Here is a 22,894-nt window from a genome sequence, read left to right as displayed (position 1 = left end):
CAGCGCACTAGCTAGCTTAGATGTTAAACAAACATACAGCGATAGATGTGTGTGCCATCCTTTGAATGGTCTCTTAAAATAATCCACATTGCTAGCCATAATCATAGTTAGCCCAGCGTTAGGTTACATTAGACAATAAGCCTTGACAAAATGCCCCGAACCACCCGAAAGTAATTCATATGTTGTCTAGGAAATATCCAAAACGTAAGTTAATTTACAAAGATAGTTGTCACGGTCCCGCAGAGTCAGTGACTGTACATATTCGGACAGTTCTGAACCTTCTTCTGCATCCATGTTTAATAAATCCCTCCTAAAACATGCTAGCTTACGCTTGTCAACATTGAGTCCAGCGTCTCTTTTTGCCTCCAGCTAAGCCCCGCCCACCAGGAAACATTGCAATGTTTACAAACTTTTAAGGGGTCTATACACCTTGGATACTCTGCCAAAAATGAAAACAACTGTTTGGTTTTGATCATCATCTCTATCACGGTCACGCTCACGTGACACTGCAGTTAAAGGGTTAGTTCACCCAAAAATGAAAATTCTGTCATTTATTACTCACCCTCATGCCGTTCCACACCCGTAAGACCTTCGTTCATCTTCAGAACACAAATTAAGATATTTTTGTTGAAATCCGATGGCTCAGTGAGGCCTCCATAGCCAGCAACGACATTTCCTCTCTCAAGATCCATTAATGTATTAAAAGCATATTTAAATCAGTTCATGTGAGTACAGTGGTTCAATATTAATATTATAAAGCGACGAGAATATTTTTGGTGCGCCAAAAGAAACTAAATAACGACATATTTAAGGATGGCCGATTTCAAAACACTGCTTCAGGAAGCTTCGGAACACAATGAATCAGCGTGTCGAATCATGATTCAGATCGCGTGTCAAACCGGCAAACTGCTGAAATCATGTGACTTTGGCCCACCGAACAGATGATTCGACACAGAAGATTCATAACGCTCCGAAGCTTCCTGAAGCAGTGTTTTGAAATCGACCATCACTAAATAAGTCATTATTTTGTTTTTTGGGGCACCAAAAATATTCTCATCGCTTTATAATATTAATATTGAACCACTGTACTCACATGAACTGATTTAAATATGTTTTTAGGCCTCACTGAGCCATCGGATTTCAACAAAAATATCTTAATTTGCATTCTAAAGATGAACGAAGGTGTTACGGGTGTGGAACGGCATGAGGGTGAGTAATAAATGACATTATTTTCATTTTTGGGTGAACTAAACCTTTAATTATTTGCATGGGTTTATATAGTATATAACTTTTATATAACTTCTGATATATGGTTTTCTGAGCGCACAGAAAGTAGGGAAAGAAATCACATGTGTATATTAGATCTGTGTATTAAAGTGACAGCAGTGTAATATACTGTACCTACTGCTGTATCTGCTGTTAATATGAATCAAAAGAAAAACAGAAAATCACTCACTGCTCTTGACTGAATAACTTTAGTAGCTTTAATAAGAATATGTTTCTAACTTGAATGCTGCTGTTCAATGCTCTGGTTAGGAGATAAACATGGTGGACTGTGTACAGCTCACTGAGGGGAGGAGTTATGCTAATAGGGCAGAGTCCGTCAGCAGTCGTGGGCGGGGCTTCTGAAATTGCTTGTTTGGAGAGACTGTTTATGATTTATGGAGATTATAAAAAATTTCTTTTGAACACCTAAGCTGTCCATTTCTGTTTGTTTTGCATCTTTGTCTGTGTGTAATTTACCTGGACTCTGGGTATTTGGTTAATGTGGCCAGGCTGCTGGTATACATGTGACCCCCTACGTCAATGTGCACCGGCGCGTTGGCCTTCGTGAGCTGTGCAGGTGTGGGGATGCCAGCTGTGCCCAGCGGGGAGACCGGCGAATGTGCCAAGATTGGCCGGGTCGACATGCCCACACTGTTGCTGCGATTCTCCTGAGAGGGAAAAAAAGATGATAGGTAAGACTGCAGCAATTTCAAAATTAATATTCATAGTTTTCCTTAAAAAAAAAAAAAACTTGGGATTTTGGTTTATGCATTCGGGATCGTGAAAAGCAGACATTAACATACCAGGAGGAGAATATAGCTTTGGAGCTAAATTTTCTTAGGAAACTATGCACAAGTTGTATGAACTTTCCATGATACTTTTATAGAAACTGAATTTATCCATCAAGATTTGATTGGATCATGAAAAGTGGATCAGGATGGAGGTGGTTGTGAGGGAGGGGTTGAAAAAAAGTAACAGGGATTTGTGATGTCAGTTGAAAAGGAAAAGCGTTTCAGAGGCAAGGCAAGCTGTTACTGCCTGTTTAGGGCTCACGGGCCAAATACCTTTGATTTGGCCTGCTGTGTCATATCACAAGAGGGAAGAAAAAAAAGGAAAATAAAACATGCCACTTAAGCTTATTTTAATTTAAATAATCTTTTTGTTTTTTTACATTTTTATTCCTTCATTGAAATGTAGAGAATTTCAATGCAAGAATATATAATAAAAAAAATTACAGTAATATAATATAGTTGCAATATTTGATCAAAAATACAGAAAAAAACAGTAATTTTGTGAAATATTATTACAATTTAAAATAATGGTTTTCTGTTTTAATATACTTTAAAATATAATTTATTCCTGTGATGCATTACTGATCATTACTCCAGTCTTCAGTGTCACATGATCCTTCAGAAATCATTCTAATATGATGATTTATTATCAATGTTGGAAACAGTTGTGCTGCTTAATATATATATATATATATATATATATATATATATATATATATATATTTTTTTTTTTTTTAGAACCTGTGATACTTTTTTTCAGGATTAATTGATGAATAAAAAGTTACAAAATAACAATTTATTCAAAATAGAAATCTTTTTTAACAATATACACTACTGTTCAAAAGTTTGGGGTCAGTCATTTAAAAAAGAAAAAAGAAATTAATACTTTTATTAAGTAAGGATGTTAAATTGATAAAAAGTGATAGTAAAGACTTATATTGTAAAAAAAAAAAAAAAATTCTATTTTTAATAAATGATGTTCATTTGAACTTTTTATTCATCAGTGAATCCTGAAAAAAGTATCACAGGTTCCAAAAAAAAAAAAAGAATATTAATATTTTCTTTTAAATATATGATTATATATATTTAAATATATGATTTCTGAAGGATCATGTGACACTGAAGACTGAAGTACTGATGCTGAAAATTCAGCTTTGATCACAGGAATAAATTACATTTTAAAGTACATTGAAATAGAAAACCATTATTTCAAATTGCAATAATATTTCACAATATTCCTGTTTTTTTCTGTATTTTGATAAAATAAATGAAGGCTTGATGAGCATAAGAGACTTATTTCAAAAACATTAAAAATAGTAATGTAATATATATATTTGAATACTATGCATCAATGTATTGTACACAAAAGCAGTGTGTATAAGTAAACAGGTGTCAATTTTGATGTCAGTGTCACTCGCAGGAACCACACACCTACAGCCCCTTCTGCCTTAAACTCTCGTTGTCGATTGTTTGGAAAGCAGGTAGTTTGGCCACTCACAGTACCATTTTAATAATGCCACAGGGCAACAGTGTTTACACACTTCAGGGAATCGACCTTTCAATGGCTTGCTTATAGCAGTCTCTGCACACTAAACTGGAATAGGAAAGTATTTTAACAGAAAAACTGAAGCAGCCTCTTCATTTTGGTTAATGTGCGTCATCATGAGCGTGGAATGGGAGCGCAATGCTAAATGGTTCACAACATAAACACAGATAATCACTTCTACCTTATCAACTGCGTTACAACAAATTAAATTGACCCGTTATGGCATTAATGGTGATTTCGCTGTCAGCAATAAACAGCAGTACAGTAGCCACACTCTCATTAGCCTCAGTAGGGACTTCGTCTCGCATAATATCTGCTTGTGCTTGGAAATAAGTGTTTGCTAAATCTCAATGGTCACTCTCTGCCGAGGCACAATGAAACAGCCATAGGCAAAATTTCCTTTAAAGATGAAAAACTGTAACATAAGTGTACTTAGTGCAATATCATTGCATTTTTCGCCCAGAGTGGAGTAATGCTATCTGAGTCGACTGTCTTACAGAATGAAACACGCTGAGAGAATGAGTTCAACAGACTGGCTTTAACAGCGACCTGGAAATCAAGCATTAACCCTTGGTAATACACAGAACATGTGCAAGTAAACATGTATCCAGGCCAATGATAAATATCTCTGGCACAATTGGGCGTTTTAGAGGATCCCTTCCGGGAGAATAACTTGGGTCAAAGATGCATTTTATTTTCTGGCTAATTTTACATTCACAATGTAGACAATGAGGAAATGAGAGCATGGGGTGGGAAATGATTGCCTTTATTCATTTGAAAGAGACTTTTGACAAAAATAAATACATTATACACACATACAAAAGTAATATGTGCCTTAAAGAACAAAGTGCAAACCATTAAAGTAAAAATAAGTGTTACATGAATAAAAACAACTTATTCCACTGTCATGGATGGTGATGGTAGACAGAGATGGATGAGATATTGGCTCTGCCATCAGCTAATTGGAAATACATTGACACCAACTTACTGTGAAATTGTGGATGTGAACCAAACAATCAGGGAAGATGAATTATTGTAGAACTGATGTGAGTTTAAATAGAGCTGAGCTCTCTGCAGTGTTTATGATGAGCAGTAAATGCACATATTGGAATATTTCTGTATTATTTGTGATGATTTGAGAGTGTAAAAGAGAGTTATAGAGGTCTAGCCAGAAACATCAGGATAAAGGAGAATGAAAACAATGTTGCGATGCATGTCTTTAGTCAATTGTTTACACAAAGTGTAAAATAGCAGTTGAATATAAATTAAAATTTATTTTAAAATAAATAGTTGTTTAATTTAGGGAAAATTAAAAATAGGACATACTTCATTGCCTGATTTTGATTATAATACACACCAATCAGGCATAACATTATGACCACTGACAGGTGACAGGTGGGTGGGATATATTAGGCAGCAAGTGAACATTTTGTCCTCAAAGTTGATGTGTTAGAAGCAGGAAAAATGGGCGAGCGTAAGAATTTAAACGAGTTTGACAAGGACCAGATTGTGATGGCTAGATTACTGGGTCAGAGCATCTCCAAAACTGCAGCTCTTGTGGGGTGTTCCCGGTCTGCAGTGGTCAGTATCAAAAGTGCTCCAAGGAAGGAACAGTGGTGAACCGGCGACAGGGTCATGGGCGGCCGAGGCTCAATGAAGGCTGGCCCGTGTGGTCCGATCCAACAGACGAGGTACTGTAGCTTAAACTGCTCAAGAAGTTAATGCTGGTTCTGATAGAAAGGTGTCAGAATACACAGTGCATCACAGTTTGTTGCGTATGGAGCTGCATAGCTGCAGACCAGTCAGGGTGCCCATGCTGACCCCTGTCCACTGCCGAAAGAGCCAACAGTGAGCATCAGAACTGGACCACGGAGCAATGGAAGAAGGTGGCCTGTTCTGATGAATCAGGGTTTTTTTTTTTTTTTTACATCATGTGTAAAATCAGCATGCATGAATGATTTCTGAAGGATCATGTGACACTGAAGACTGGAGTCATGATGCTGAAAATTCAGCTTTGCATCACAGGAAATCACATTTTTAGACAACAATTATTTTAAATTTTCACAATATTATTTTTTAACAGCCTTTTTGAACAAATAAATGCATGCTTTGCTGAGCATAAAATACTTTTGAATGGATGTAAATGCAAGACGCAACATATGACTCAATGGATGCATGAGGTAAAAAGTCTCTCAAAGTTTCCAAGTCTCTGACCCAAACGCTTTCTCACCCTCATCTCAGCATGTACTGAGGAAGATATGAAAGATAACAGCATAGACTCACTTTACATCAGTTAATTAGCAAGGAGGGAACAGGATATAATTGGATGTGAATGTGAAATTACGCAGTGTCATAATTGACGAGGCCTTTCAGTTTTTTCCCAGGATGTTTTTCCAGCACTCTCTCCCCCCTCTAGGGGTCGCTAATAGATATTTACCCCAAACTTTTACATATGCTGTGATTTTAGTGCAACTTCAAACAGAAAAGAACAGCAGCAAATACTTGAACATTCATAATGACAGTATAGCTGAGGTTGTATAAACTCCTGAGGATGAATCTTGTTTAATTCTGATCGTTAATATAATGTAATGCAGCTGAAGAACACACCGAGCAGGTATTATATTTAGGAGTCATTGGTTTTTGCTGGAGTACAGGTGTGTTATTAGCTCGTTTCTCTTTAGGCAACGAACACTTTTATTTTTCACACTCACCTTAATGCTGAAGGGTGAAGAAATCAGTGCCTGTTTTAGTGCAGCCTACTTACAAAGCATAATAATATTCACCAACATGTGAAGAAATCAATCTTAATCACGTGACCAAATTAACCGCCGCAGGCTGGCTGCCCCTCAGCAACAAAAATGGAGATGGACTCGTTTATAAAGATGGGAAAAAGAGAAAATGCACATCTAGAAGGTGTATTAGACCTCAAAATACAGATTATTATTATTATTATTTATAAAAAAAAAAGCTAGTAGCAGAATTCAAAGTTAAGTTTCTGACTGAAAACGCCCTGGTTATACAGTATACAGACATTATAATGAAGAAAATAATCTGGGATTAACAAATGTTCCATACAAAATGACACACAGATGAGTCAAATTTGACATCCCACACGGTTGTTGCTTGAATTCGTTCATTTGCATAAATACACGTGGTGTGAAAACACAATTGTCCTCTGACTGGCGTGATTGACAGGCAACAGAGCCGTTAGAAAAACTGATTTGAAATTGTTTTGGCGCTATTCTAAGACCGTGTCACGCGGTGCTAGAGAGACATGAAATCGCTATTACCTGTGAGGGGAGCATATCTCCGTTGAGTTCGCAATGAGAGGAGACGAGCGCGGTGACCGTTGGAGTGTCCGCGCGCTCCGCGGCAGCGCGCGCGCAGAGTCTTTTCGGCGATGCCCCCGGTCCCGAAACGCTTACCGGATAGACGAGCGTTCGCGGGCGTTTGATCACCTTCTGCGGTTTGAGCTCGAGCTCGTCCTCGCAGGGCAGCACGTGCGCTCCGTTGACCGTTTCCGGGGAGACGACGTGGAGAGGCGCTAACTTTGACCCGATGCCCGCAATGCCGTTGAGCGTTGCTATGGAGACGGCGCCGATGCAGTGGTTGGTGTAGGTCTTTGACAGTTTGGCGGCCCGCGACAGCATCTGCATCCTCGTGCCCAGCAGGTTCTTGCCGATGGCTTTATTCTCGTACCAGGTCGTGTCGGTGTCGCTGCAGTGATCCCGCGGGCGCTGGAAAAAAGCCTTGCAGAGAGGATTGCGCTTCGAGAGGTACTTGACGAAGCTCGCGTACGGGCAAAACTCCGTGGCGGTCTCGTACATGCGGGGAAGGTTGTCGTCGTCCGTGTCGGATCTTTTTTTCGTCCAGGAGGCGGAACGAGACTTGTGGTACGGCCCGAGCGCTTTGAAGTACACAAACTTCCGTCCGTCCTCGTCCACGGCCAGCCCGAAAGAGTCCTCCTCGAGCTCGCGCTGGTTCTCCCGCCCCCTCGTGCAGAAGTACATGCAAGTCTCGAACCACACTTTGTTGAGCAGCCCGAACGGCGAGCTCGCGCTGAACACGGCCGACGTGTAGAGTTTCCTCAGGTCGGAGCGCGTGATAGCCTGCTTCTGCACCACGGGACCGGCGCCCTGCTCCTCCAGCTTGCGTATGACCGCGGCGAGCGCGAGGTTGGCGCTGCGCAGCTCGGGGTCCTTGGTGAGGTCCAGCGTGCGGCAGAACGGGGGCTCGTTCAGGTACCGGTTGAGCGAGCTCCGGATGCTGATGAGGGAAGACTTGCTGTACAGCTGTCCGCTCTTAGAGCGCGCCTCCGAGTAGAACGAGCGCAGCACTTTGCAGAGCGCGTGCTTGTCCATGCTCTCAAAGTCCGTACTTTGCGCCTTCTCCGTCAGGTATTCCCGGAAGATTCGCACCGCGTACCGGGTGGCCAGGCGCGTGTTCTCGCTGAGCCTGGAGCGGTGCATGTCTCCCTCGGCGAAAAGCGGGTCCCCAGCCGCCGACTCGAGCTGGTCCGTATTCCGCATAAGGACCGCTTCCCCCGTTTCCACGGCAGCAGCGCAGCTGTCGGGCTCCCCGCACTCCTCCCACTCTAACTCGGCTTCTTCTTCTGACACTTCTCCCTCTTCCCCAGTGATCTGGATCTCCTGAATCTCTTCCTCGTCCGAGCCTCCGTCTCTCTCCCGATCCCCCGCCATCGGGTCCGGTTCATCATCTCTACAGCAGTGGTCCCCGCTGCCAGGCATTCTCGCCATATTGCAGTCTGACAGTGTATGAGTCCCGAGGCACTGCGCATGCGCTATATTGGACCGCAGAGCTGAGAGCTTTTTTGTGCGTTTTAGTGACCTTCAGCTACGAGAACAGGCACGCGCTCTTAAAGGTGCAGGAAAAGGGGAGCTAGATTGCCCAAAATCAAAACACGCACACTCTCTCATTCAAACTTGGAGGGATAAAGCGAGAGAAAGAGGCAAACGGTCAGCTATACCCTGTATTGGACTGCAGCTGAATTAAGCAGTAAATTATGCCTTTAATGCACCCACACACAGACACACACCTGCTAATTATTAAAGGGCTATGTAGCTCAGGCAGGCTGACTTGATTTGGGAGTTTCCAGTAGCAGCTGTGATCATGTCTAACCCTAAGGCCATCCATATACTTTGAGTGTGTGTGTGTCTGTATACTGCCTTTTGTGTATGTGTGAGAGGAAGAGAGAATGTGACAGATGGGAGGGAGAGAGAGATGAAGGTGTGGTGAGCTAATTGATATTTCTGTGCATGGTAGGAATAACTTCGACACAGCATGTAAAGTGCAAGCCACGGGTGGCTTTTGTGTTCACTCAAAATTTTTTTTTAAAAAAATCCTGCATTAAAAACAACCCAAGTTGGGTTAAATATGGACAAACCCAGCGGTTGGGTTAAATGTTTAGGATTCCAACCTAACTTAACTATTGTTTAAAAAATACTTTATGGCTGGCTCAAAATGGACCCAAAATAGGTTGAAAATTAAAAATCAGACTAATTACTAGAGGTAACAGTATAATAAAAAGGTGAACATTTATTAATAAGCAATTTAATAAATGTTTATTATTTAATTATTTATTAAAAATATTAATAAATGTTAATTTCCAACATAATTTGGGTTTATTTTAAGCAAGCAATACAGTCATTTTTAAACAACACCAGCAGTTTGGGCAAACATTTATCCCAGCCGCTGGCTTTGTCCATATTTAACCCAACTTGGGTTGTTTTTAACCCAGCATTTTTTTAGAGTGATATGCAATGATGGCCAGAAGGCGAACACACCACTCTAAAATGTTGCAAACTCACAGTTCAACTAAAAATGAAAATTGTGTCATTACTTTCTCACTTATATTACCTCAAAGAATATCCTGTACACTTTTTTGCAACTTAATGAAAGTGAATGAGGGCTGAAGCTGTCAAAATACACATAAAACACCATAAATGTATCATAAAAGTGGTCATACATGTTTAAAGTCTTAAGAAATAACCAGAAAAAAGATGATCTTAGTTTGCTGAAAATTTTGAGATCCATCCTGAGAGAATGAATCATGTCTGGTTTGTGAACAAATCATTCTTTTGAGTCGACTCATTTCAATGAACCATTTGATGCCGTTTACAAAAGGAACAGATTCAATTCTGATTCAGATCAACTCAGTGAATCAATGATCCGGCCAATCCGGGCATTAACATATAATTTATATTGTTAAATAAAACAGAAAAATAAGTAAATTTAAGTAATCTTGTTGTTATATTCATGTCATGTGAGTTCAACGGCGCTACCGAAATGTCCCTTTACAACAAGATTTTGCATCATTGAGTTTTGTAGCCAATCATCTGTTGAAGATAATGACCAATCAGAGGTGCTTAAGTTACTGGTAGTGAGAGTCAGCCAAGTTCTGCACATGCACAAATCCTCTCATTATAACAAACAAAGCGGAGACACAATGGAAATAAAAGATTCATTGTGCAGTTTTGACAGATTCATTGATTAAAACGGTAGTTTTCACACTCAGTGAGTTTGTGCTGAACTGACTGACAGCTTCAGTGATTATCAAGGATAATCACGCCCTTTACTCGCTGTGTAATTTCATTCGCAATTTGAAGAAAGGTTTTTGTTTTTCATTAGTCTATGTGACTTTTCCTACATACTTCAGTACAAAAACATGATTTTTAAAATATTATAATAATGATGATTGCTGGTCACTATTCTGCTGGATATAGTGGTAATTTAATTACTTTTTCTTTTAAAATTGTTTTGTTTTTCATCAAGTGATAGTTGTCCTACATCACAAAACCTTTAGTTTTACAAAGGAGGACAATTTTTGAAGGATGAACAAAAAATGTTTTTGGCCACCACATTAAAAATAACATTTAAATTGGATAATATTCAGACTTTTGAGCTTTGAAGTACTTGAAAGTGGGACTGTCACGTCTAGGGAGTGAGACCGGATGAAGTCATGCCTTGGCTTTTGCTGAATTGACGGCACTGAGCTGAGCTCACCTTGCAATATAGCATTGAGTCATGAGGACCATTTTATGATTCTTTTATGGTGCTTTTGCATCCTTTTTGAAGCTTCAAATCTCCAGTCTCCATTCATTGTCACTGCATTAAGGTGAGTGAATGACGACAGATTTTTTCTTTCTTTCAGTTTTTCATATTACTTGCTATTGATGTGACAGAGTGACTGGACTGTATTTAACTTCTGCTGTCCTGATATACATGAATGTGTGACTTACAGATGCAGCTCAGCTGGAACTCACTGCAGACTTTCTCAGGTTAGAGCAGATTTTCATTTTCTCATAGTCTGTATGACAATAGATGCTACTGTAATGTAAACAGAGCCCCTCTGAAATGCATCATAGCTTATTTCAGGGCTTACTCTATTATGCATTGATATTTTTGTGTACGAATGATTCTAGAGTACTCGGGATGAAATTGCTTTTGGCCCCGTTAATCTCTAAATACGATAATTTCTATGGCAAAATATGTCAGTTTTCATTGGAGTCATTACACTAAGATCATCCTGAGTGACCTTGATGAAGAACACATTCCTTAGTGCTTCAACATTCACGCCTCTCTCCTCTCCCCTGTTTGTGTGTGTCGTGAGAACCCCGAGGCAATGCTGTCTCAGTATGAACAGCACAGAGCTGAGGTTTGGCTCTGGAGAATAAGGCAGATGTTTGTCTCCGGCGCTGTGCCTCAGAGACAGGCAACGCATGAGGAAGCGGATTTTAGAGCTCAGTAGGGCTCAAAGCTAGAGGAGGGATGAAAAAAGCTCTATTCATCCATCAGCAAATCAACAGCGATCATCTGACTCATTAACTTTATACGGTCAGAGTCTTATAGTCTTGTGAACCTTTCTTTAAGGAAAAGATATGGGTCAATAGCAAAAAAAAGTGTCTATGATTATTTTAAAAATGTTTACGCTTAAATAATGACTCTAATGTGTCATGTGGCGTAACAAAAAAACAATAGTTACAGTAAAAATAAAATTTTCCTTAGACCTTGAATACAATATAATTATATAATTAAATGTAATATATATTTAAATATAAAAAAAAATAAAATAAATTGTAAAATATTTTATAAAGTAAAAACTATATATATATATATATATATATATATATATATATATATATATATATATATATATATATATATATATATATATATATATAAAAAATTTAGTTTGGTGAAGTCACACCATATGACATTTACAACACGACCGTGCCTTGCCATAAAAAGTTTAAATTTAGAATCTGATATTCTTAGTCTTACTGACATTGACACATGATGAGGGTCTGCAGGGGTCCTTTCTATGATATCATTTCCTGTTTTTTTCTGCTAGTTTGCACCAAAAAATAGTTTTAGGAGTTTTATGCCTTCCCTCTCCCCAAAAAACAATTACTAATTATTAATTTCAGAATTTAAATACATGGAAAATACAGTACGTATTCAAGTCAAGTCATTGTATTTACGAATTGCATTTTCCTTTTTTTTAATAAAAAGTAATTAATAGATTTCAGAGGGAATAAAGCACCCATGAAGTACCACAAACAGAATTCAAAATTAAGCTTTGCAGTTAGTTTTAATTACTTACTATAATTTTTGGACCAGTCACTTTTAGCAGTGTTCTATGGAAGCTTGTTTCCGCCACTAAATTAAAAAAAAATTACAGTTTTTTTTTCTCTCAGAATTGTGAGTTATAAAGTCAGAATTGCGAGTTATAATATAGAGACTTTATATATAGTTATATATAGTCACATATAGTGCGAGTTTTTATCACGCAATTCAGACTTTATAACTCGCAATTCTGACTTTATATCACTGAATTCGGACCTTATAACTCGCAATTCTGACTTTATAACTCACAATTCGGACTATACAACTCATAATTCTGACTTTATAACTCACAATTCTGACTTTATATCACGCAATTCTGACTTTATATCTCGCAATTCGGACTATATAACTCGCAATTCGGACTATATAACTCGTAATTCTGACTTTATATCACGCAATTTGGACTTTATATCACTGAATTCGGACCTTATAACTCACAATTCTGACTTTATATCTCGCAATTCGGACTATATAACTCACAATTCTGACTTTATAACACGCAATTTGGACTTTATATCTCGCAATTCTGTCTTTATATCTCGCAATTCGGACTTTATAACTCGCAATTCTGACTTTATATCTCGCAATTCTGTCTTTATAACTCGCAATTCTGACTTTATAACTTGCAATTCTGACTTTATAACTCACAATTCTGACTTTATAACACGCAATTCTGACTTTATAACACGCAATTCTGACTTTATATCACGCAATTCGGACTTTATAACTCGCAATTCGGACTTTATAACACGCAATTCGCACTTTATAACACGCAATTCTGACTTTATATCTCGCAATTCTGACTTTATAACACGCAATTCTGACTTTATATCACGCAATTCGGACTATATAACTCGCAATTCTGACTTTATAACTTGCAATTCTGACTTTATAACTCACAATTCTGACTTTATAACTCACAATTCTGACTTTATATCTCGCAATTCTGACTTTATAACACGCAATTCTGACTTTATATCACTGAATTCGGACCTTATAACTCACAATTCTGACTTTATATCTCGCAATTCGGACTATATAACTCGCAATTCTGACTTTATAACACGCAATTTGGACTTTATATCTCGCAATTCGGACTTTACAACACGTAATTCGCACTTTATAACACGCAATTCAGACTTTATAACTCGCAATTCTGACTTTATATCACGCAATTCGGACTTTATATCACTGAATTTGGACCTTATAACTCACAATTCTGACTTTATATCTCGCAATTCTGACTTTATAACACGCAATTCTGACTTTATATCATGCAATTCGGACTTTATAACTCGCAATTCTGACTTTATATCTCGCAATTCTGACTTTATAACACGCAATTCTGACTTTATATCACGCAATTCGGACTTTATAACTCACAATTCTGACTTTATATCTCGCAATTCTGACTTTATAACACGCAATTCTGACTTTATATCATGCAATTCGGACTTTATAACTCGCAATTCTGACTTTATATCTCGCAATTCTGACTTTATAACACGCAATTCTGACTTTAACACGCAATTCGGACTTTATAACTCACAATTCGGACTTTATATCTCGCAATTCTGACTTTATAACACGCAATTCTGACTTTATATCACGCAATTCGGACTTTATAACTCGCAATTCTGACTTTATAACACGCAATTCTGACTTTATATCACGCAATTCGGACTTTATAACTCACAATTCTGACTTTATATCTCGCAATTCTGACTTTATAACACGCAATTCTGACTTTATATCACTGAATTTGGACCTTATAACTCACAATTCTGACTTTATATCTCGCAATTCAGACTATATAACTCGCAATTCTGACTTTATAACACACAATTCGGACTTTATATCTCGCAATTCTGTCTTTATATCTCGCAATTCGGACTTTATAACTCGCAATTCTGACTTTATATCACTGAATTCGGACCTTATAACTCGCAATTCTGACTTTATATCACACAATTCAGACTTTATATCATGCAATTCTGTCTTTATAACTCGCAATTCTGACTTTATAACACGCAATTCGGACTTTATATCTCGCAATTCTGTCTTTATAACTCGCAATTCTGACTTTATATCTCGCAATTCTGACTTTATATCTCGCAATTCGGACTTTATATCTCGCAATTCGGACATTATATCACCCAATTCAGACTTTATATCTCGTAATTCTGACTTTATATCACCCAATTCAGACTTTATAACTCACAATTCAGATTTTATATCTCGTAATTCTGACTTTATATCATGCAATTATGTCTTTATATCACTGAATTTGGACCTTATAACTCGCAATTCGGACATTATATCATGCAATTCGGACTTTATATCTCGTAATTCTGACTTTATATCACCCAACTCAGAAAAAGTCAGAATTGTGAGATAAAAAGTCGCAAATCCCTTTTCTGTTTTTATTACATGGCAGAAACAAGCTTCCATAGTGTTCTGCTCCTAGGACCCTCCAGCATGAAACATTTTGGACGTCTACCTTATCTAACACACCCGATTCAAATCTTTGCTCATTGGTAGAGAGCTTCATGACCCGATAGAGGTGTGTCAGATGAGAAAGACCTCAAATGTGCAGCACTGAGGTTCTTCAAGTTCACAGTTCCTTGGGAGAAACCTGTCAGGAAGTCCCTCGCTTGAGGCCACAATACCAATATAACAGGATGGTGATCTCTGTAACTCGAGTCCTCGGGTTTACCCTTCACTACAACTCAACCAACAGCCTTTGTTAGAAGACTGAATCCTTAATCAAACTACCGGCACCCTTTCGCACGGCCGAGGTAACGTTGGACCTGTATCTCATTTCTCTCCTCCGCACAGCACACATATATCCCTGTGTGAGGATGAGCCTCCATTTTGAAATGAGAGACCTCTCTTCTTTTGTCTCATTCTGTCATTCCTGCCCACAGGCATGTCACCAGAAACAGCTCTGACATCTCTCAAAGGAAAGAGAAGGAGAGAGAAAGACAGAGCGAGAGAGAGAGAACAGAAACGGAAAAAAAGAAACCCTCCTTTCCACATTTTAAATTCTCGTTAGCAGAGCCCATTTCACACCTAGATACCCAATTAGCAATTAGCAAAGCTTTAAAGTGCAGTCCTGAGCCGGGGCCCTGATCCCGGCCTGATTTGTATGCGCTTTGTGCAGATAGCGATAAGAGAGAGGCTGAATACATGTATAGTTTTAAATTTAATTTCATAATCATTTGCATGGCAGGCTAGCCTGCAGGCGAGAGGGAAAATAACATGCCCACTCTTCAAAAGGGAGATCAGGCTCGTTACATGGCTGTGCGGAGGATTGGAGAGGGGCTTTTTATGTGCAGGCAGGTAATTTGTTCCCTGACTAATCTGAAGAGATAGAGAAGTTCAGAGGAAGCACTTTTTTAAAAAACAGTGTGAGCGCAGCATCACAAATCGCCTCTACCTCCGAGGCTTGGGAGAGAATGAAAGCGAGCGAGAGAGAGGAACACCAAGGTGCGATATAGCTGAACTTACTGCCAGAGCCCGAGGCGGCCAAAAAAAGAGTAACTACTGAATGTGCGAGTGCGTGTCTGGGTATGTACGGCTCGGAGAGAGATGGGAACCATCTTTGAGCACGCCATCCGGTGTGGGAGAGATGGAAATCGAGCACCTGTAGTACATGACGGTCCTCTCTGAGCGGTCAAACGTTTGGAGGCTTTACTATTTTTAATGTTTTTGAAAGTCTCTTCTGCTCATCAAGCCTGTATTTATTTGCTAAAAAATACAGAAAAAAACAGTAATATTGTGAAATATTATTACAATTTAAAATAATGGCTTTCTATTTTAATATACTTTAAAATATAATTTATCTCTATAATGAAAAGCTGAATTTTCAGCATCACTACTCCAGTCTTCAGTGTCACATGATCCTTCAGAAATCATTCTAATATGATGATTTAATATCAATGTTGGAAATAGCTTAATGTTTTTATAACCTGTGATGCTTTCTTCAGGATTCTTTGATGAATAAAAAGTTTAAAAGAACAGCATTTATTCAAAATAGAAATCTTTTCTTACAATATAAATCTTTACTATCACTTTTTTTTATCAATTTACCACATAAAAGTATTAATTTCTTTCAAATAAATGAAAGAATTTTTTTTTTACTGACCCCAAACTTTTGAACGGTAGTGCATATTGTTACAAAAGATTTTTATTTTAAATAAATGCTGTTCTTTTTTTATATAAAAATATCACAGGTAATAAAAAATATTAAGCAGCACAACTGTTTCCAACATTGATTTCTGAAGGATCATGTGACACTAAAGACTGGAGTAATGATGGTAAAAATTCAGCTTTGCATTATATAAATAAATTATATTTTAATATGTGTATATATATATATATATATATATATATATATATATATATATATATATATATATATATATATATATATATATATATATTTATTTATTTATTTATTTATTTTTTCAACAGTCTGTGCTGGACAATGTTATTTTATTATCATTTATAATTTATATACTACTATAGTTTTTATTAATTTTATTAATTTTGTTGTTTGTTTTTCCTTTTAAATATGTCTATATTATTTATTTTACTTTAAGTTAAATGTTTATCTATATGCGTTGGCAACTAGCTGAACTAAAATAAGTTTCTCATCATTTTATATTTTATATATTTATTTTATTTTTCAGTTAACGTTTATTTATTAAATAACATTTTCTTTGCATTCAGCAGTTGTAGTTAACGATAATAACCGTGGCTCTGGACGGTTCCCATTTAAATCTGACCATTAGGCTACAGTTCATTTCACATGTTTGTTTCGCAGGGAACTCAGAGAGAGACAGAAAGATGGAAAGACTTGCATGACATCCTGCTCTTAATCTTATCCATATTCATGGGTGCATATGCAAAGTGTGGATGTGTCGGAGAAGCGCTGAAGACAGACGGAGGATTAGCAACCTGTGTTTGAGGTGATTCCAAGCTCACATTAACATGTTGAATATTCTACAAGAATGAGTCAGAAAACTCTGCCCTGTCCGTGGGCAGCAATTCAGCTCGCTGCATGCGATCCATTGTGTGTGTTTCAGTGGGTGATGGTGTTCTGTACAGGAATGCTTGTGTTCTCTACGAGACCAATTACATTTGTACTTTATGATCCCCTACAGTTATACAAGACTCCTTACCAGATTTAACAGATGAGGCTGTGCCGACTCTGTCGTCCTTCTGTCTGTGCAAAGTTTTCTCAGGAAAGCAGCAGCCTTTACTTCTACAGGCCAAATACAGAGGTCAAATTTGGAGTTTTTTAAGAGCAGTGGTATTCAAACGGTGGACCGCGATCTGGTTCCGGACCCCGGATCGGTTCCATCCGGACCACAGGACATTGTGCCATTTTACCGTTTCTACAGTTTAAAGTGAGTCAAAACAACAGAGCGGTTCACACCTCAAGCGTTCAGGGTCGTTTATGGTAATGCTCTTTCAGCACTACATCCTTTAATATTTTAATCAGGAGCCAAACGCACTTCATTCAAGCCCTTCTCTTTCCCGCTAAAGACATAAAGCGCCACATTAAGAGCTGAAGATGTTATTTTAACAACAGTAGCAGAAACACGGCGAGCAGCAAAATAGATACTTTTGCTAAAACGCTGCAGAAAACGAGAATGCAGCAAACACAATTATTTTTATCTGTCATACAGATGACTCCGACCGTTTAACTAAACCAGGTTTGTGTCAAGTTAATGCCTTTTTTCCATATATTTAGCATTATTAATTAGTATATTAGGAGCATTTCATAATAAACAATGTTATTAACTTTTTGTTTTGTGCTCATAATGAGAGTTTTGATTATTAGATTATGTACGTTGTTTTGTTTTTAGTAATTTATTACTTTGAGCAAAACATAAAAATGGTCCTTACTTGTCTTAAAGGCACAATATGTAATTTTCACCACTAGAGGTCGCTTATTCAAAACAAAGGCGTAGCTTGATGACACCTTGATTTCTCAGAATCACGAGAGGAGTTTTCTTCACGTCTACAGCCGATGGAAAAGAATCCGACGGGACTCGGGCAGAAATCATATTCATGGATGAGCTAATGTAATAAAGATTTATTAACATTACTGTAGTATGAAGCAGGGTGTGGGAGTTGAACGATGCCACTGGAGCGATTGCTAATGAGAGACGTACAGCTTTTATACACGTACCAGCTTTTATTATTCCGCAGACGGTTGCTTCCGCTTCTTCCGGTCATGCATATGTGGGGCAACGCACTTGTTGCAAGCTAGATAGATACTAGGCATGGTAAAACAAGGTACTCACGCTAAATCAAGAAAAAGAGATTCTGTGTTGAGCTATATAACAACGATTAGTTTTCTGTTGATGAATGTATCCAAACAGTTGCTCACTTGTCTAATAAAACACATAATACATTAAAGCGTCTTTAGTGTTTCCATGGTTTCTACAAAATAAAAGCGGAAACTGAGAGTAACGTGGGTCTGATGTCATTGATAGGAGACGTACGGACATGGTCCTTGTCCTGGTTAAAAATGCTTATTTCTGTGGATGTAAACATTCTTGGGATAATGTACACAAGTCAACTAAATATAGTGGTTTTCGATAATTTAATCCAAAAATCTTACATATTGTGCCTTTAAGAGGTAAACTCTGCACCCCCAGTATGTTTTCTCACAGTCCCACGGCCTTCTATACACATGTCTAAATGTAATAATAATAATAATAATAATAATAATAATAACAACAACAACATGTATGAGCAACCAGACAGTTGACGGCACCCATTGACTTCCATAGTATTTTTTTTTTCCTACTATGGAAGTCAATGGGTGCCGTCAACTGTCTGGTTACCAACATTATTTAAAATATCTTGCCAAAAAAAGTTCATGACATAGTAGGTGAACAACACCAGAATGATATACTAGATTCTGAAATGTTCTGCTGTCCCATAAGGCAACATGAGCTGAAGGGCCCTAAGATAGATAGATAGATAGATAGATAGAATGCCCTTTTTGATGAAAGTATACCTCCCTTGGCCAGGTAACCTAATTAGAGCGCACATCTACAGACTCAATGTCAGGTGACAGTACCACACACATCCACTTGGAAAACAAATGGCAATTCCACGAGCTGGTAGCATGTGGCGCCACAGCTGTGAGCAAACACAACTTATAGGATACACCGGTCAGAGAATACATTTAAAGTGAATCATGCGACAATCAACGCAGTTAAAATGCGATTCCATTGTAACGTGCGCACGTGCGTCTTGTTCCTCTCGCTCGCGCTCTGAGCGTGCGGCAGCTGTAGCGCATTACAAGATGAGAATGAAGGAATGCTCGACTTTAAACATCGCGGTTAAAAATAACAACCGCTGCTAAACACAAATAAACAAGAAAAACGCCCTCAGCAACATTCAAAAGTGTGGCAGTTGCCGTCTGACAACCAGAAACCCTTATAGTACGAATCTAAAAGCATGCGCTGTGTTAAAGAAAGATTTTCCACAATCGCTCGCCTCTCACGTAAAGAGCTTTCGACTTCTAACATCGCGAAACCTAATCGAGGACGCCATTACAATATCAGTCAGTTATTCGAGGCTGCGCTACGGAACAGTTTTACATGTGACAACGCAACTGCTTCAGGTGTCGTTTTGCGCTGCCATTACACATATCGGGAAGCGACAGGATGTAAACTGGGAGAAGATAAATATTTTTGTCCCAAACGCGCTCGTCCTCTGGCACATGCGTACATGCAGCTGCGCTCTGAAGACCCACTGCCTCTCTCTGTAGAAAAAAAAACCCCACAAAGCCCAATCTGGCGCTCCTCACCTGGAACATGGGACATCCAGCGACGTGTCACCTCTCCGTGTTTGGGCTCCTGTCCGCGCCCCTCGCTCAAGCGCTGAGGAATGGAGCCCAGCTGAAGCTGAATTCACAGAGAGTCGCTCCAGGGGTTTCACAACCCCTCTGGGCCAGACCCGGATAGAGAGAAAAAGAGAGAGAGAGCGCGCGCTCTCAAACAAACGCCCCTGCAGATCTCTGCTCACTTCAGAACAACTAGTGAATTAACCGATCACAAGAATGAGCTATTTGTAATACACACACAAAAAATGTGAAGTTTCTCTTATTCTAGGATTTAAAAAGGAGGTCTGGTGATTTTTCTGCGTAAAACAGTCGCCCTGCTTCCTACATCTTGCAGCGGGGAGGCAGATTTGAATGGTTATGATTAGTTTTGATGGAACGCTGCCGCAGGCGCTTCCTGCAAATGGATGGTGAGTGCGCGCACGGGCGCGCTCACAGAGGGGGAGAGGGCCATTACACAGATTGAAACCTATGTCACGGCCAGGGGCGTAGCAGCCATTTTAAAAGTGGGGGGGGACAGCTGTATGGTGATGTGACCCAAAGCTGATGTTCATAATAATAAATTCTAAATAGAATACCAATTGGCATTTTACAGCACCCCAGTGGCAATTTTGGGAACATGCCGTGATAGCTTACAGGAACCTATTTTTGTGAAATCATCCTCAAAATTTAAAAATACTGCAGGACTTTGAGACCAATGTGAGACCATCTATACTTTATTTAGATAAAGATATTTTATGATATTTAAAATATTCTCTGCATTCAATAATAAAATGCCTTAAACTGGAAATTCAGTGTTTAATCTTGTCATTATAAATTACTCTATTCTCCTATTTGATACTGTTCAGTGCTTTGACACAATCTGTATTATTAAAAGCACTATATAAATAAAGGTGATTGATGGTTGATCTTTTGTTTTAAGGAATTAAATTGATGTGTAATTCCTTAAAATATTGGCAAACAGTTCCAATTAAGAAAACACTGCCTTAAAATAGTCAATCTGCTTTTTTTTATACAAATCTCACCTGTACACATTCTGGAGAGGTTGAGCAACTGTCCCCTCTCTCTGTCAGTGACGTCACAGCCTGCCTTTCCTACAGACCAGGTAGGACATAAAGTAGAATATTTACATAAAGTATAAAAAAATGTATATTTTAAATTTGATAAAGTATTTTAAGATATTCGGTGCAAAACAAATTTGATTTATTGTGAAAGGATAATTCTACTCCGCGAGCAGCACGTAGGCAACAAAAGACAGCAGAAACCAATAATTTGTTACGTCTCATTTAGCAGACGCTTTTATACAAAGCAACAAGTAGGAGAGCATTTAACACACTGAATCCGGCGCGACGTGACGAGGTCCATACAGGTTCTGTTGTCTTTTGACGTTACAGTAGTTTAAATCATAACATGACAACTTTATCGCGTGATTCGTGTCATCACGACATACTGTAACATACTTACAGTGTGTGTTTGAAAAAAGGATGTAATCGTCCTTTGCTTTTTTTCTGGGGTGCATTTTATCCCAGACGGCGAATGAACGAACGAAAACTCACAACACCAACAAGAGATTTGAAGCTCATAGCAGACGCGCCCAAGAGATGATTCGCTCTGTGATTGGCTGAATGTTAGTTCACTCAAATCTAAGTAACAAATCAGAGAACACTGCCGGTGCCGGAAATATTCACGCTGGATCCAAAAAAATAGCAGGGGTCAGAATCACCAGTTTCTAAAAGTGCGGGGGACGTGTCCCCCCCGTCCCCCCCGGTTGCTACGCCCCTGGTCACGGCTATGGAAAACCTGTAAATATTAGGGGATTTTAAAATTGTGATTGTGAAATGTAATGGAAAAGTGTATTAATATAGTATTTTTCTCATTTTTGCTTCGCTCTAAAACATTAGCACTAGATAAATGGCCCATTTTGAGTGCAGTTTCTATAAAATGGTTTCTAAAAATCCTTATCCAGTTCATCTAACTGCACTGTAAAAAAAGAATTGTTGGCTTAACCTAAAAAATCAAGTTGCATTGATCTCGAGTTCATTGAAATTAAAAATTTGAGTTAATACAATGAAGGCGATTGGTTTAATCGACAGAAACTCAAAATATTAAGTTATCTGAACCCATTGTTGCCAATTTAGCGATTTTGTCACTAGATTTAGCGACTCCTTCGCCTCTTTTGAGACTTTTTTTCAAAAGCCTAGCGACAAACTTTATCTAGATTCTTATCTCACTCACTGATCTATATTTATGTTTATATAAATAAGTGAAATTGCCATTATGATGTCATCTATTGATCGGATTTTGCTACTTTCAATTGAAAACACTCTGAACCACATTAATTATTGAAGTTGATTTGACAAAAGAAAAAAGCTGTGATAACAAATCATGAAAATATTGTCTTACAATGTGGGAATGTCATGGAGATTCGTTGTTTAAAAGGTTTGGGAACTCTGCTGTCATTTTGTGTGAAATATGATCTGTGTTTTTCTCACCAGTGACTTGCTGAATGGGTTTATTGTCATTTGAAATATCACTATAGATAAAATGGCATATTAATTCCATATATAGGCCTATTTACTCACACTTTAAATAGGCTGTGCCATTCAAAACAAGTCTAAAATCTCAACTGATGTCGATATTACCTATTATGCATTATGCTACTTAAAAAGGGAAAAGAGACTGGAAAAGATGATAGGAGGATAGTGAATTGCAACAGGACATTTCAAATCGTCACACACACACACACACACACAGCCCTGAGGCTAAAGCATTATG

The 22,894-nt window shown here is 38.3% G+C and overlaps 1 protein-coding gene and 1 long non-coding RNA gene across 4 annotated transcripts in view; one reads left to right on the top strand and one right to left on the bottom strand.

Annotated features, from left to right (window-relative positions):
- The window catches only part of kctd1 (potassium channel tetramerization domain containing 1), a 30,131-nt gene extending 9,558 nt beyond the window's left edge, over positions 1–20,573 (bottom strand). Inside the window, exons 1-2 of one of the 3 annotated variants that reach the window (XM_048208323.1) lie at positions 20,087–20,573; positions 1,744–1,934 (exon numbers count right to left, since the gene is read on the bottom strand). In XM_048208323.1, coding sequence (XP_048064280.1) covers positions 1,744–1,934; positions 20,087–20,095 — 200 coding nt within the window. In that variant the 5' untranslated portion in view covers positions 20,096–20,573. Of the gene's footprint in view, positions 1–1,743; positions 1,935–6,314; positions 6,445–6,893; positions 8,921–20,086 lie in introns of those variants that run through there. The other 2 variants (XM_048208322.1, XM_048208324.1) reach the window with 2 other exon arrangements.
- On the top strand, positions 9,233–18,946 carry LOC125278919. The gene is made up of 3 exons (XR_007187289.1): positions 9,233–10,901; positions 17,078–17,222; positions 17,418–18,946. It is a non-coding gene; the product is annotated as an uncharacterized LOC125278919 (long non-coding RNA).
- Positions 20,574–22,894: the final 2,321 nt, after the last annotated feature.

The sequence above is a fragment of the Megalobrama amblycephala genome, linkage group LG11, assembly GCF_018812025.1.
Source record: "Megalobrama amblycephala isolate DHTTF-2021 linkage group LG11, ASM1881202v1, whole genome shotgun sequence".
In the NCBI taxonomy this organism is placed as follows: domain Eukaryota; kingdom Metazoa; phylum Chordata; class Actinopteri; order Cypriniformes; family Xenocyprididae; genus Megalobrama; species Megalobrama amblycephala.
Note: the sequence above shows the minus strand (reverse complement) of the source record. Positions and strands in the feature narration are given on the sequence as shown.